Source organism: Macaca mulatta, chromosome 6 (genome assembly GCF_049350105.2).
Source record: "Macaca mulatta isolate MMU2019108-1 chromosome 6, T2T-MMU8v2.0, whole genome shotgun sequence".
NCBI classification, from domain to species: Eukaryota; Metazoa; Chordata; class Mammalia; order Primates; family Cercopithecidae; genus Macaca; species Macaca mulatta.
This window is the reverse complement of record NC_133411.1, coordinates 103,351,857-103,368,059: the sequence shown is the minus strand read 5'-3', so window position 1 is coordinate 103,368,059 and position 16,203 is coordinate 103,351,857. Positions and strand designations below refer to the sequence as shown.

At 36.4% G+C, this 16,203-nt stretch overlaps 1 protein-coding gene across 2 annotated transcripts in view; it reads right to left on the bottom strand.

Moving 5' to 3' along the window:
* LNPEP (leucyl and cystinyl aminopeptidase) overlaps window positions 1–16,203 on the bottom strand; it is a 99,389-nt gene that overhangs the window by 23,294 nt on the left and 59,892 nt on the right. For both annotated transcript variants that reach the window (XM_001092287.5, XM_078005012.1), the window contains exons 5-9: window positions 12,391–12,511; window positions 11,554–11,708; window positions 9,019–9,132; window positions 7,412–7,543; window positions 2,034–2,165 (exon numbers count right to left, since the gene is read on the bottom strand). In XM_001092287.5, the coding sequence (XP_001092287.3) occupies window positions 2,034–2,165; window positions 7,412–7,543; window positions 9,019–9,132; window positions 11,554–11,708; window positions 12,391–12,511 (654 nt within the window). The remainder of the gene's footprint in view (window positions 1–2,033; window positions 2,166–7,411; window positions 7,544–9,018; window positions 9,133–11,553; window positions 11,709–12,390; window positions 12,512–16,203) is intronic.

Here is a 16,203-nt window from a genome sequence, read left to right as displayed (position 1 = left end):
GAGTGCCAGGGAACAGCGGCAGCAGCAGAAGAATGACATATGAACAGGTCAGTTGCCTTAAGTCTTTCTCAAAAACAGAGGTAAACTACTTTGGTGGTCACAGACCTTCTTTCCCAGAAAATATATGAAGTTATCTATAAAATCTAGAACCTAGTGTCAGAGCTTTGCAGACCCTCTAAGGCCCAAAGCCCCTAAGACATCTAGTATCAATAAATAAGAAGCAATTTTTGAACAACAGCCTCTTTAAAGCAGGTGGTTAAACTTAGGATTCAAATTATTTTTCTAGTTTATATATGAATTTGAATTGTAAGCAACGAAGTCATGATGTACCTAAATTGATAAAATCACTCTACTACAGCAGGCCTTACCTCAATCACCATATGCCCATTTATTTATAGCACAAAAGGATGGAGCAAATCTTCCCATTTTAATTAATCTTATATTTATCATGGCCCTAACCTATTTATTTCTGAACCAGAGAATTAGAAGAAAATAAGCTTGCCTAAAATCAAGATGCTTTTGGGTGTCGAAGCAGTATTGAAGTGAAGAAGCCAATGCATAATTTGATGTGGATGCTGAAAAACCTGAGGATACTGTTAGGAACTAGTTTGGGAAAGAAAAACACCATGATGCAAAAGTTGCAGTCAATGAGAAAGGCAGAAATATGTTCTAAATGCCAACAGATAAGAGGGTAAGTATAAAGTAAACAATGTGGCTTTCAAATGAAATGCTACTATATCAGAGGAATAAAACCATGATTTGGGAACAACTGTTAGGTAATAAGTTCTCAAAGAGAATTCAGAGAGTAGGGAAGATATATCTTCTGGGCAAAAGATTAACAGTTAGAAAATATCAGGATTCAGATGAGGCAAAGAAGCAGAAAGAATGTATGAGAAAGATCCAGAGTAGGGGTTCCTAACCTAGAGTCAATAAAACTTTGAAACTCTGTGTGATGTTCTGCACATATGTGGTTTTTCTGAGTAATATGGCCAGAACTTTCATCAAATTTCCAAATAAGTCTGCGATCTGATCTTTCCTTTTTTTTTTTTTTTTTTTTTTGAGACAGTCTTGCTCTCTCACCCAGGCTGGAGTGCAATGGTGCAGTCTTGGCTCACTGCAACCTCTGCTTCCCAGATTCAAATGATTCTCCTGCCTCAGCCTCCCAAGTAGCTGATAATACAGGTGCGTGCCACCACGTTGGCTAATTTTTCTGTTTTTAGTGAAGGCGGGGTTTCACCATATTGGCCAGGCTGGTCTCGAAACTCCTGATCTCATGATCTGCCTGTCTTGGCCTCCTAAAGTGCTGGGATTACAGGCGTGAGCCACCACGCCCAGTCAAGTCTGTAATCTTTTAAAGCATTACGACCCATCAATCTAAATCAGGGTAACAAACGCAAATGCTTATAAGGGTTTTGCAGTCAGCATACATGCATGAAGCAGCCCGGGTTCATGTGCTGCTTTGAAGTGTAACTTCTACATAATTACATTTTTTGCTAGAATATTTCCAGGAATGACAAAATTCCAACAGCAAAACCATCCAAGTGTAATATGCAGTCAGCTTGTGAAGTATCATCTACTCTGGAGGAACAGTCACAAAGGCAAGAGATTCACAGAGCAGAGTACAGAATCATTCAAAGGAGGCAGAAAAACTAAAAAAGGGTAAGGATAGGAAAAGAAATTTTTGAAAAAAAAAGTCAAATAATAAAAATATAGTAATATTCATTAATATGGAGAAGACAACTTTCCTACAAAATAGGAATAGAAATTAAGGTACAGAAAAAACAAACAAACAAAAAAAAAACTGGCTACCCAAGTCCACACACATTTTTTCCAACAACTAAGAACAGCATTCTCATTTCTTGACATAAAATTCAGTGCTCCATTCATAAATATTTATATAGCAAGCTCCATCCCCCTCTTTCTTAAATAACTATGCTTTGTACCACAGATTAACTTAACACACATACTAAAGAGTATAAATAGACGAACTCGTCTCTTTTTACTGAGCTAAATAAATTACCCAGGTCACTTACCTCATTAAAACTATCCCACAGATCATCACTCTGAATGGATGCATAGCTGTGATTATGCAGGTAAAGGACAACAGCATGTTGAAACACATCTTCACTAAGGTAAGTTTTCAGCATCAACAAGAGAGAAGCTCCCTACTCCAAAAAAAGGTGAGGAAAAAGAAAATAATAGAATACTATAGATTATCAAATTGGGAATCTAAAATTCAAACTATAGTCATTCTAAAAATTTACTTCCATATGTAGAACTTAGTTATAATACACTGCTACTTAGTCTGCTATAACTAGATGTGGACTGTGTTCAACTATCTTAACATTGTTTTAAAGGATTTGAAAAAGAATTAATGAGTAGATTCCCATGTGCACTATTCTAACCAGGAGCCAGTCCGTGTGGTCTATTGGTATACTCACTGTTTCGGTGTTAGTGTTGAAAAGCTAAGTATTTATAAATACATTTTAATAGAAAAACATGGCAAATTTTCTGTGGCATCCACACTTCCATCCCCAGTGCTTAAATTACCCATTGAATTCATGAGCACACACTACTGGAGACACAATAAATTGGCAAGGCTCTCAAAAGACTCCCTTTTAGGTATGTCATTAATTTCTTATTTTAGTATATTGTGTTGCGAAGTAACCAGAATCTCTTTTCTTCCTGCAGAGTCACTTCAAATGCTTGGAACTAACAAATGTATAGGGCAGCAAGCATACTATTAAGGTCACACTACATCCATTGATATACATGTCATCCTTCCCAATCCTGAAATAAGCACCACCTCCTCTGTGAAGCCCTTCCTGGTTTGAAATAGAAATCACATTTCTCCATCTTCAATACAGTTTATTTGGCATCCTGTATCTGTTACACATTTATTTCCTCATCTACACTGTAAGCTAACTGAGAGGAAAAAGTGAAAACTCAACTCCAATGACTAAAACAATGCCCACTACATGGTAGGCACTCTAGTAGTTTTTGAATGAATTTCACTTTTGATTAAAATGTAGTAATGTCAAGATTATTGTACAAATACTAAATTATTACCTATTACTCATTTCTATATCACGCTTCATAGCTATTACTTGTTCTATAAATGTAAGTACTCGTTGTTGTCCCCAACAGTCCTTTCTCTTCTGCATCACCAACTTTCCCCTCCATACTGTAACATGCCCATTAACAAAACAAAAACGACGTAACATTCCTAATTTTAAACAAATGAAAGGCTCTCTACCTTTCCCTAACTTCACCTTCCTCCGGTTATGGTGCTATTTTTTTGTAGTAAAACTCCCCAAAGGGGTTGTCCTCAATTTGCCATCCCCATTTGCTCTCTTTCCATGTTCTCTTGAGCCATCTTCTAATCATCACTCTACTGGAAGTATTTTTTATTTTTATTTTTTGAGATGAAGTCTCACTCTTGTCACCCAGGCTGGAGTGCAATGGCGCGATCTCCGCTCACTACAACCTCCGCCTCCTGGGTTCAAGCGATTCTCCTGCTTCAGCCTCCTGAGTAGCTGGGATTACAGGCACCACCACCAAGCACACCTAATTTTTGTATTTTTAGTAGAGACGGGGTTTCACCATGTTGGCCAGGCTGTTCTTGAACTCCTGACCTCAGGTGATCCACTCACCTCGACCTCCCAAAGTGCTGGGATTACAGGCATGAGCTACCATGCCCAGCCGGAAGTATTTTTATCAAGGTCACTGGTAAACTTCCTGGTGCCATACAAATGTGAATTCTCAGGTTCATCTTATCCATCTATTGATAGCATTTGATATAAGTGATCACCCGCTCCTCCTTGAGAGCTGCAGGACACTACTCTTGATTCTCTCCCTATCCACTGGCCATCCTTCTCAGTCTCTTCTACTGAATCCTCCTCATCTTCCAATGAGGGAAGTGTGTTCTGGCATCTGATCTTTGGACCCCTTTTCTCTGTCTAAATTTCCTTCCTAGTTGATCTCCCAACTCCAAGGTTTCCATATGATCCCCTAATGTATACCTCTAACCAGACTTCCTCCCCCTTGAATTTCAGACCCATATCCAACTGCCTGCATGGTATCTCCATTTGGATGTCTAATCCATATCTCATACTCACTCAGAAATTGAAGTTTCTTCCCCCTTCTTTCCCTAAACCTACTTCTAAAGCAGTCTTCTCCATTTCAGCAAATGACAACTCCATTTTTCCAGTTATTCAGGTAAAAATCTTAAAGTTACCCTGACCCCTCCTTCTTGTATTTCATATCTAATCCGTGAGCAAATTCTACTGGATCAATCTTTAAAATACATTCTAAGTCCAGTTGTAACTCCATCACCTTCACAACTTCCACCCTTGTCCAGGTCACCATTGTCTCGCCATCCATCTATTACAATAATTTCCTAACTAGTCCTCTTAACTCCATGTACTATTGAAGACTAGAGTGATCTTTTACAAAATAAGCCATATCATGGTACTTCCCTGATCAAATCACTTTTCATTTCACTTAGAATAAAATCAAAGTCCTTACCATGGCTTAGCAGACCCTATAATAATCTGGCCTCTTACAATCCCTCTAACTTCAACTGCTACTTTCTCCTCTGCTTCCTCTACTCCAGATAACATTGGATCCTTGCTGGTGCTTGAACATGCAAGCAATCTTTTATCTCAATCTCATATATCTCTCTCAATCTCATATCTCATGTGAGAGTCCCCAAGACCAGTTCCAGGTTTGATGATGCACTAGAAGGATTCACAGAACTCAGCATATAGTCATACTCACTGCTATGATTTATTACTGTGAAAAGATACGAAGTAAAATCAGCTAAGAAAAAAGGTGCATGGGGCAAAGTACAGAGGAAAACAGGCACAAACTTCCAAGTCCTCTCCCAGTGAAGTCACGCAGGATGCACTTAATTCCTCCAGAAAGTTGTGACAACATGTGTGAAATACCATCTAACAGGGATGATCATTAGAGATTCAGCACCCAGGTTGTTTACTGTGGGCTAGTCACAGAGGTACCTTCTGCCTAGTACATACCAAAACTCTAGATACCCAGAAGGAAAGCAGATTTTCAGCATAAACTACATTGTTTAGGCACAGTGAGCCACTCTTATCATGCAATAGTGGGAACTTTCCCAAAACCCAAGTTCCCACATGCCACCCAAGAGTCAACCTTGCAAGCAGATCTTTCAAAGGATAGCAGTCTCAGGCCTCCTACATTAACTCTTTTCTGCACACAAGCACTACACATTGGTTATTTCCTCTGCCTGGAATATTCTTCCCCAAGAAAACCACATTTCTCATGCCTTAGGTGGTGTTCAAATGTCACCATACAGAAGGTCTTCTCAACCATATTATATTATAAACATCATTTCCTTTGTCATTCTCATTTCCCTTATCATGCTTTATTTTCATATTAGCACCTATTACTTAACACGATACCTACTTATTCATTCATTTGTATACTGTCAGTCTCTATCTTTGACCCCTGAAATGGAAACTTCACAAAAGAGACAAAGTCCACCTTCTTCCCTGATATAACTCCAGTACCTAGAACAATGGCTGGTACATGGTTAGTACTTGTAAGATTTGCTAAATGAATGAAATCTTGCAAGGCAACCTGCATCAGAATTAGGCTTGATGATTATAAAGGCCAAACAGAATATGTCTGGTAAACGTATTTCCCTACTGGTGCTTACCTTCTTGTACATAATACTGATAAGTTATCCAGTATCCCACTTCTCTTAATTACACAGAATATTTGCCAATGACAACTCCTTCCCGACTCTGAAACAAGTAGTTACCATATTGACAGGGGTTGACTATGATATGGAAACTACATGTTCAGAAGACACTGAATTCTGGGTTTACAGGGTTAGGGTCAGAGGCAGACAGAGCTCTGTTATGACTCTGTTCTGTTATTATATACTGAACTTATAGCATTTTAAGCAGGTTTTCAAATCCTGAAATAATTGCTCTAACTTTGGTATAATAGAACCTCAAGTTTTAAATTTTCTTTATTGACAGGTCCACTATGGGCTTCAAAAATCACACCAGTAGCTCTAATTAGAATAGATTTAATATAGGTAACTGAACTCCTGATTTTCTTGTTTGTTAATAGTACCTGTACAATAATTCTTGTCAGTCAGGTTTGAACCTGAAAAACATTGCTACCTCTTTCTTTACTGGCCTTACCCTGTCACTAATACTTTAAGTACTTTCCCTGCCCAGTATTTTTTATACCCATTGTTTTCTTTCCACCCTTACTAGCACTCCTCATTTCAAACTTTTACCATTTCATGCCTGGACTTTAGCAGCAATTTCCTGACTTTACGTTTCTTCCCACTTAAATCTACTTTATCAACTGAAACCAATTTACTTTTCCTAAATAGTAACTTTAATCAAGTCATTCCTCTGTTCAAAAGTCTTTTCAAGCTTCCTATTTGCATAGGAAAAAATAATTCCTTATGGTATCCAGAGCCTTCTACAACTGGGCCCTACTCAACTTTCTCTTCTTTTCCCTCTTCACGTGTGGCTTCCACTGCGGTCAAACACTGACTCTCTGAAAAAAACATCACTAAGTACTTCATTTTCTTTGTAGAGCTCATTGCTCCATTCCTGCCCTACCCTATACTTCGCATTCTTCTTTCTTCTTTACCTATATTTTAATTATTTAGGTCAACTCAATTCCCATTTTCCTCCCAAAAGTTTCTCTTCGTTATCCTAGGCAAAAATTCTGTCCCACTAGCACATATTACCTCTCTTATTGCTCCACAAGTACCAAATTACCTGAACTTTCAGCTACTTGACATAGACTGTATCTCACACATTTTGTGTATTTTCTTCTCTATCTTATCTGACAGCCATAACATTCATTCCTCCCCACAACATAAATGTGAATGACACTGTTATCCCTATTCTTCCATTCTCTGACCTATGGTGATCCAAATGGGGTTAACATTCTGCTTTTTCTTTACCTCAAAACCCAGGGTGTGTGTTTCAGATTCTGAAATCTATCTTCAATTCTTAAAAATCTCTTTTTGCTTACTTGTTTTGGCAATCCTGACTTGACAGCATACCTCAATTCTGAGTAACACAGCCAAGAGCTTGCTTAGGACCTTCCCCGAACACATTCTACCTATAGATCTGGAGAGTAAACTGACTTTAAAAGATGCAGTGCTATAAGATCTGGTTAATTGTCTGGAATACTAGTCATACAACTTAAATGAGCGTTAGAGAAAGAAAAAAAACTCACAAAAAAGTTAAGGCCAAGATTTATATAGAAGCAAACATTTTATAGTTTACCATTAATACCTGAAAAAAATTTAATTTTAAAATAATCTAAGTCACGCAGCTTGCTCACATATGAAATTTTAAACCCACTCCAGCTACCTTTTTGTTCACAGCAATACCTTAAAATAAGAAAGAGAATCAAACATTTCTTCAATTTGTTCTGAAGACTGAACAGATGATGATATTGGATGAGATGAATTTAAGGAATCTTTCTTCATGGTTTTAAATCGAGCATCTAAGAAATCTTCATACTGTCAAAAAATGAAAAGATTAGAATATCACAAGTAGTATCAAATGCAAAAGTATAGTAATTATTTGTATGAATTAGACTAATTAGTATGTAAGATCATTAGGAAAAAAATGACCAGTGTCACTAAACTTCAGGATATAAGCTTTCAAAAATGTAGGAAGATTGTAACCTTCATGAGTATTCCTTAAATTTAAAGATACAATTATAACCTGGCCACATTAAAATTAGCATTTCCTAAACAACAGCGTATGGGAAAATTGAGAATCTATTACCAAAGTAAACAAATGCCAACTCTGGGAATCCAAGATGAATATTCTAAAAATGTTAGCATATTTTTTTTTTTTAAATGAAACCTGAAATTTAAAAAGAGAAAAAACAAAAACTGGTCCTTATGCTGATTTCTCATATATGGTCTAGAATTTCTACAAAGAAAATATACATTTCCCTTAACTGAGGACCGTTTTAAATAAAATATAACTCTTAAACAGAAATAATTCTTTAAGAGCTCAGCAGACGAGTTCCCCTAGAACATGTATTAGACGTTTTTACACATTCTGGGCACCACCAAGTGGTCAAACTGTGTATCTCATTGCTTACGTAGCATACACGGATTTAGAATATCTTTCTTAGTATTCTAGCTACCACTTGATATTAATATCAATTAATTTCCCCTACCACTTGAAATTTTTCAATAAGCCCTATCTAAAATTTCAAATCAAAAGCTCTAAAAGCACTTCTGTTTTAAAAGCCATCTTGGATCATAACATCAGGAAGTTTAATAGAAAGTCAAACAATTTGGGGGTTGGAAGGTATCTTTACACTTTCCCACCTATTGTTCGAATTACCTTGACAATATCTGTCATATCATGGCCTAGTGTGTCTGAATATCCCTAAGTCCTGAAAATATTTCCCAAGAGTCTAATACCATAGTGAAACCACTATTATACTTCTCTGTACTGAAATGGTATTCCTAATCTTTGGAAAAAGGCATAAAATGTGGTTTGTACCTTAAAAAGGGCAAATTTTATTTGTACCAAGCTATATATAACTATTACAAGAATGTACACAGTGATAACAGAGAAACAGTATTACTACAAAATGTTTTAATTTTTTATCTAATTTTTACACAGGATAAAAAAGTTTAATTTTGCAAAAAGGACTTTGCAACTTTAAATTCCTGCGAACAGAAGAACTACAGCTGTTTAAAAGAAAATGTTGCAAAACAATTTAAAATGTTCATCTTAATGACAAAAATGTAAAGTAATCTTATATAATTTCAGTTTTCAATGAAACACCTCAATAAATAATAGCATCACTTTCACTGTCAAATCTCAAAAGGTATAGATATCAATAACCAAGGTCAAGTTTGGTATACCTTCCTAGAAACAATTTTCATTACTCCAGATGCACTGAAAATGTGATTTGACTATTTTTCCTCCTAGCATTCATAGTAGGCCAAAGAAACCCTGTACTTACACTAGAAAGCTCTTTGAATATTTTTTCCAAAGAGAAATACTCCATGAAAGTGGCAAAACCTTCATTTAGCCATAGATCATTCCACCACTTCATTGTTACCAGATTGCCAAACCACTGGGGGAGAGAAAACAATTAACCCATAGGATATTTACAGTCTCAGGAATTTTTTAAATAATTGGCTGAAGTGTCATAGTAATCACTTATAACTTGATCACAATATCTTAAAAATATACTGGTATTATAGTTAAAACAAACTATATTCAAATTAATTTAAAATTTACAAAAATTATATAAATTTACATTAAAACTAAAATAAAAATTTTAATCTTTTACCTTAACTGAATGGGAAACAAGCAAGCAAGGTTATTAGCATATTTATCAATTTAACTTGCAATATAGCATGAATATAGGGAAATAAAAACCTTTTTTGGCCACCTCATGAAGTGAGATTTCCTAGATAATGACATTTTTCTACCTTCTAATATCAAGTTAGTAAGATTATTTTCCATTGTGTCTACAACCATCCATGACAACTAAAAAGTCTCTATATGAGAGATTTTCCTGTAGTCAGAAAGCCTATATTTTGTTTCTCCTCAGTTGCCCAAATTGAAGACAGTATTTGCATGATTCAAAACAGAATTCAAACAACATTCCTTAAGAAAACTGACATATACAGGCTGGGCATGGTGGCTCACACCTGTAATCCCAGTGCTTTGCGGGGGCAAGGCAGGAGGATTGCTTAAGGCCAGGAGTTCAAGCCAGCATGGACAACATAGCGAGACTCTGTCTCTACAAAAAAATTAAGCCAGGCATGGTGATGCATGCCTGTGGTCCTAGCTACTTGGAAGGATGAGGTGGGAAGATCAGTTGAGCCCAAGAGTGCAAAATTGCAGTGAGCTATGATCATGCCACTGCATTCCAGCCTGGGTGACAGAGTGAGACCTTGTTTCATAAAAAAAAAAAAAAAAAAAAAAAAAGATGGCATATATATAAACAAATGAAGTCAGACAGATCTTTAAATATTTTCTTCTATGAGGTAGTAAGAAGAAAAGAAGAAAAAAAAATAATAAGAGATTCTCCTTAAAAAGTGTATCTAAAAAAAGTCCTTAAAATGAAAAGTAGTTATAAGGTATGTAATTTGGTCAGTGTGGTCTTGGGCTTATCTCAAATCAGCAGCAAAAGGACAAGGTTACTGCATAAAACAAAACACCTTTCAGAATTACAATAACATATTTTTCTAAGATATTATCTTAAAACCTGTTTCAGAGGAAGATGATTTCTAAGTCCTAAAGAGGAAGTAACAGAGAAATACTCCCAAATGGTGATGAGTGGCTTTAGAAATAACAGACCTAGAGGAGATCCCCCAAAAGACATCTTATGTATATGATCTATTTTTTTTTTTGAGATGGAGTCTCTCTCTGTTGCCAGGCAGGAGTGCACTGGTGCAACCTCGGCTCACTGCAACATCCACCTCCTGGGTTCAAGTGATTCTTTTGCCTCTGCCTCCCAGGTAAGTGGGATTACAGGTATGTACCACCATGCCCAGCTAATTTTTGTATTTTTAGTAGAGATGGGGTTTCACCATGTTAGCCAGGATGGTCTTGATCTCCTGACCTTGTGATCCGCCTGCTGCTGCCTCCCAAAGTGCTGGGATTACAGGCGTGAGCCACTGCATCTGGCCCATGACCTATTTTTAAAGCAAGTAAGAATGTGCTCATATGCCAGCTTGTCATGAAGTCTTCACAAGGGCTAGATTCATATAAGGTGTTTGATGTAGGATATAAGCTGACCAGAATACATCCTATTCATATACTGAAACTGTGATGACATCACCCAAACCATACCCAATGCTAGTTAAGCACCTCTTCCAGGGCACAATAGAGACAAAGTGTTAGGGAAGAATGGGGGTGTTATGTACCCATATAATTTTCTTTCTCTTCATGGGACAAACAGTCCCTTTGCCATTTTCTCAGAAACCCCCTCTCCAAAATTAACAGAGAACCCCGTTCTGGCAGGAGACGAAAAAAAAAAAAAAAAAAAAAATCCAGCCCTGACAGCTACAGTTTGAGTTGTCAGAAGGGTGCAACTTAGGGAAAGAGATTCTTCCCCAAAATGTTATACTGGGCAATGGGCATTTGTCATAGGTGATGCAGCTATGTATTACTGAGGGGGAGAAGAGATCTTGAAGAGATAGTGGCTCTTCATGGCCCAGTGCTGCCACTTATTAGCTGTATGACTTATGGCAAGCCATTTATTTGAACTGAGTCTCAGTTTTCACATCTGTAAAATGTGATTAATACTTAGAGAAGTTGTGAAGTAAGACAGATGTAAAAATGCTTTAACTTGTAAAGTCCTATACAAACATCTGATAGAATTTTCATTTGAAAATGAAGTTTGTGTTTAAAAAGCATCTTTCTATTATAAAAGAAGGCAATACTTAAAAAAAAAGAATTATTAGCATCTAAATGCTAACAATAACTCCAGGACATGAAGTAGACCACAGGTGTGATATATAACAGCCTTGGTTGCTAATACCTGGTGAGCCAGTTCATGAGCAATGATTTTAGTCACCAGTTTTCTATCCGCCATTGAAGAAGTGTTATTGTCATACAAAAGCGTCTCCTCTCGGAAGGTGAGCAAACCCCAATTTTCCATTGCTCCTGCTTCAAAGTCAGGAATAGCCACCAAATCTGGACATAACAGGAAATAAGTGATCAACTTTCCCTCATCTTAGGCATTTTCTACTCAAAGTATGTTATTCAATGGTTTATCACTGTGAAAGCAATGAATTCTTTTTATACTTCTAATAAACGGAATCTTCCTTATTCTAACTCTGTATGCTCCCTACCCACATGTCAGCTGAGGAAGACCTGTTCAAACCCTTTTAGAGTCACTGTTCCACTCTCCCTTAGTGAAGAAAGAGATGCCTAATTCCTTTACAATCAATCAGCTTCCCAGAGCAAGAAGGACAAAGTTCACGGCCAATACTCTGCTCTCCAGGACTAGCTCCATGTTGAACAGTACTGAAATGTTCTTGCTTTACTGAGCTCCCATTACTCAGTTTTTATTATTTAAATTGGGTATTTCTTCGAAGTTAGAATTAGTCAAATTGCAGACTAAGCCCTAAGCAAATTCCCATTTATAAAGCACCTTTTTAGCAGCCCTATAAACTTAAGTGTTTTAAGCTCCAACTTCAGATATATTCATGAAATCTAAATAATATTAACAAATACAAACAATTTTTAAAGCATTAATAATGGTTTTTGGTTTTCTCTGCAAACAACTTGGGCAGAACCTCTTTCTAAAAAACATTCACAAAATAAATCTAGGTTCTAATTATAACAAAAATCAGAGACACTATTTGATTCTTACCCAATTTCTTAAGTGGGTACTGAATTTCAAAGTAGTTTTGATAAAACTCAAGAAGCTTCACAGTTGTTTCCAAGGCATAGTGAACTTGACCAATCTTTTCTGGCACAGCATATATAGAAACCTAAAGGGAAACATTATGTATGATGTAAGGACAGGTACAATTAAAATGGCATGATACTCAAGTAGCACTGTCAAGACTAGCATATCTGAAAATTCTACAGAATTGTATGAGATCTTTCTGGATAGAAACACTCGCTTATGGTTACTTTAGCCCCCACAGCAAGTCCCTTCCACACATACAACATTGTTGAAAAAATTTACTGATCACCCCCCTCCCCACTTTTTTTAAGCTAGCAACATCCAAAGTAACTACTTTAGGTCATCTTATAGCAATTTATAAGTATTTGCCTATTTAATTCTATGATACTCTTCTCTTCCTCTCCCCTTACTTGTAGCTGCCCTTCCTTACTTATGAAGTAAAAAGATTGAGAGTTATCTGAAAGACAAAACTAAATTTTCATCCTTTCAGGACCTATCACCGTGCCTGGCATCTAGCAGGTACTCAACACTGAGGAGTCACATCTTATGATGGAGTTAGTTCTAAAGTTAACATGTAAGGCATAAATTGCACATTTGAAATTATCCTGGAAAAACCAATTAGAGACCAACATATTCTCTTTCAGTAAGTATGGCACAGTCAGTTTATCTTCTAGTGCTTGGGACAGTTTAACTTTTTTTTTCAGTTGTTGGCTTTTTTTTAAGGATCATGTTATAAAAATATATATATTATGCAGAGAAACACTTGTGTTATGAGTTGTACACAGAACTAAAACCAACTAAGGGAACAACAGTTTCATGTCTCCCACTGCCCATTCATTCCAGGGTGCATACTAAGAGAGAAAGCAGATGGAATCATCTTTATTATTTAAATTGCAATTCTTGCTCACTCTCTTTTTTTCTTTTTGGCTAAATGAATAAATTAAACACATATGATGTGACAAACTATGAACATCTTATTCAGTAAGTATTAAAAGGCAAGTGCTAAACAGCCATGTTCAAAGCAATGGGTTTTACAAAACAATACTTATTCTTTTCCAATTGATTTTAAAAAGCCCTCTATATTCACCTGGAAAAGTGGGATGTAGATTAGACACAGCAGAAAAATAAAAACCTCAAAATGAAGATCTCAACAGGTGGAAAATGTAAACTTTTTGAACAATTCATAATTTGGAAAAAGCACATTGGTGAACTCTAACTCCAATTTTGGTTTCTCATTAAACATATGGAAAAATGCTCAACATCACTAATGATCAGGGAGATGCAAATCAAAACCACAATGTGATACCACCTTACTCCTGGCAAGAATGGCCATAAGCAAAAAAATCAGAAAATAATAGATGTTAGCGTAGATGTGGTGAAAAAGGAACACCTTTACACTGCTGGTGGGAATGTAAACTAGAACAACCACTACGGAAAACAGTGTGGAGATTCCTTCAAGAACTAAAAGTAGAGGAATCATTTGATTCATCAATCTCACTACTGGGATTGATCAATGAATGGATAAAGAAATTGTGATATATATACATACCATAGAATACTACTTAGCCATAGAAAGGAATGAAATAATGGCAATCGCAGCAATCTGGTTGGAATTGGAGACCATTATTCTAAGTAAAGTAACTCAGGAATGGAAAATCAGACATTGTATGTATGTTCTCACTCATAAGTGGGAGCTAAGCTATGAGGATGCAAAGGCATAAGAATGATACAATGGACTTTGGGAACATGGAGGAAAGGGTGGGGGGCGGGGTGAGGGATAAAAGATTACATACTGGGTACAGTGTACACCGCTTGGGTGATGGGTGCACCAAAATCTCAGAAATCACCACTAAAGAACTTATTCATGTAGCCAAACACTACCTGTTCCCCAAAAACCTATTAAAATAAAGCAAAAAACCATCAACAATTTCTAAGAGGTCAAATAGGTTTCAACCATATTGTCTTTATGTGAGGCTTCAGTCTATAGAACATATGCATTCATCACAGAAATATGGAGGTGGCTTAAAAGTTAAACAATATAGAACGTTTAAGTAAATGAACAAAAAAATGAAATATATAGGCTCTGTATTTACAGTGCTGGGGTTCAGATCTCTGCTATCTGTATGACCTTGAGCAGGCTAGTTAAACCTTACTTTCCTTATCCATAAAATGGTGATAAAAGTGGCTCCTACTCTCACAGAACTGCTGTGAGGATTAACTAAGCTAATACATGTATAGAACTTAGATTAGTACATGACACAATGTCTAAGTGTTCAATAAATGGTAGTTATTACTGTTATTACAAATAGGCTCCCATCAGAATTGCGGCAAAATATGTGTGAACAGAGTATCTGTGGTTACAGTTACTGGAAGAATTGTATCTATAGAACTGGAGTTAACCAATTAAAAATATGTTGCTTTCTAAAGTAATGAGGGAAGAAATTTATTCTCCCATATTATGGGGCCATCCGTACTTCATTAGCCCAGCCTTCTACCACCTGAAGCCCCCGATACAGGACTGTGACCACAACTTACTGAATTCAGTCACCGCCTACAAGCTGATCCTACTTACTGCATTTCCTGCATCTTTCTCCAACAGAAGTCAGTTTTAGTATACACACACGCCCACACACGCACACATGCGCGCCTGACATACAATTTTTAAATCTCCAGCTATCATTATAAATAACTGTATCAAGATCACTGGAATTTAAGACAAGTCTTTATTAGCTGTACCTATTCTTTGCAGACAAACATATCTTGTGTTATAGTTGCCTAAATCATCTAGAAGATGGTATCCCAACAGAAACATCACCCATACCTCCAGATTACTCTAAAACATTCTTCTATCACACACACCATTTGGCAACTCCCATCACTGTGCACCTTTCCTTAGAGGACAAGTCAGGAGAAAATGTTCACACGAAACTGAACTTTGACCAAAGGGTCCACTTTTTCCCATCTCTGGAATACAATGATTAGGAAAAAATGTAGTTTTAAATACTTTCTCTTCCTTTCTACCTCTTTTTCTTTTCCTTAAAAGAACATCTGCAATGAGTTCTTACTAGAGATAAATAATCTGGTCATTATAATTATTACCAAGCTTCTCTAAGAGCAACAGATGCAGTAAGAAATAGAGAGAGCAACCTAGCTCAACAAAGAAAGTCTTGAACAGCATTCTGGACTTGGTAAGAGAACTCTAAACATTGTTAAATAAAAGTCAGTCAGCACTCAGGCCTTAAAACTTACAACTTGCCAGATCTCTTTCTTGCTAGATCTCTTTCAAAGATCTTATAGGAGATTTCTAAAAGCACAACTAGAAAGATCCCTGATCAGCTCTCAAAGAAGAAGGTTAACATTAAGCAATAACAGATTTAAGTTTAACTTATTTGTTTCTTAATTTAATAAAAACAAAAACTAATTAACAAAAGCAAAAATAGAACAAAACCTCATACTTTCAAAAGGGACAATAATATGGTCTGCAAGATTTATAAAGGCAGAAAATATTAGAAGCTTCAATACTAAATTTTCTGAAAAACAACAGTCTTCCTCAACAGATAACTGGACACATATAAAAGCAGAAATTCCACCCCTCTCCCCCACAAAAACAGTTAAGTCTATTCAGAATAACTGGTTAGATGGCTTTAGGAGAATGACATAAATTGTGTACAATGTTCCAGGCTGGTGGAAGATAGCTGAGGTAGAAATGTTTTTAGAGGAAATTTGGAACAAAGTCATGTAGTCATGTTTCTGACTAAACGTGAATAAGTTAAA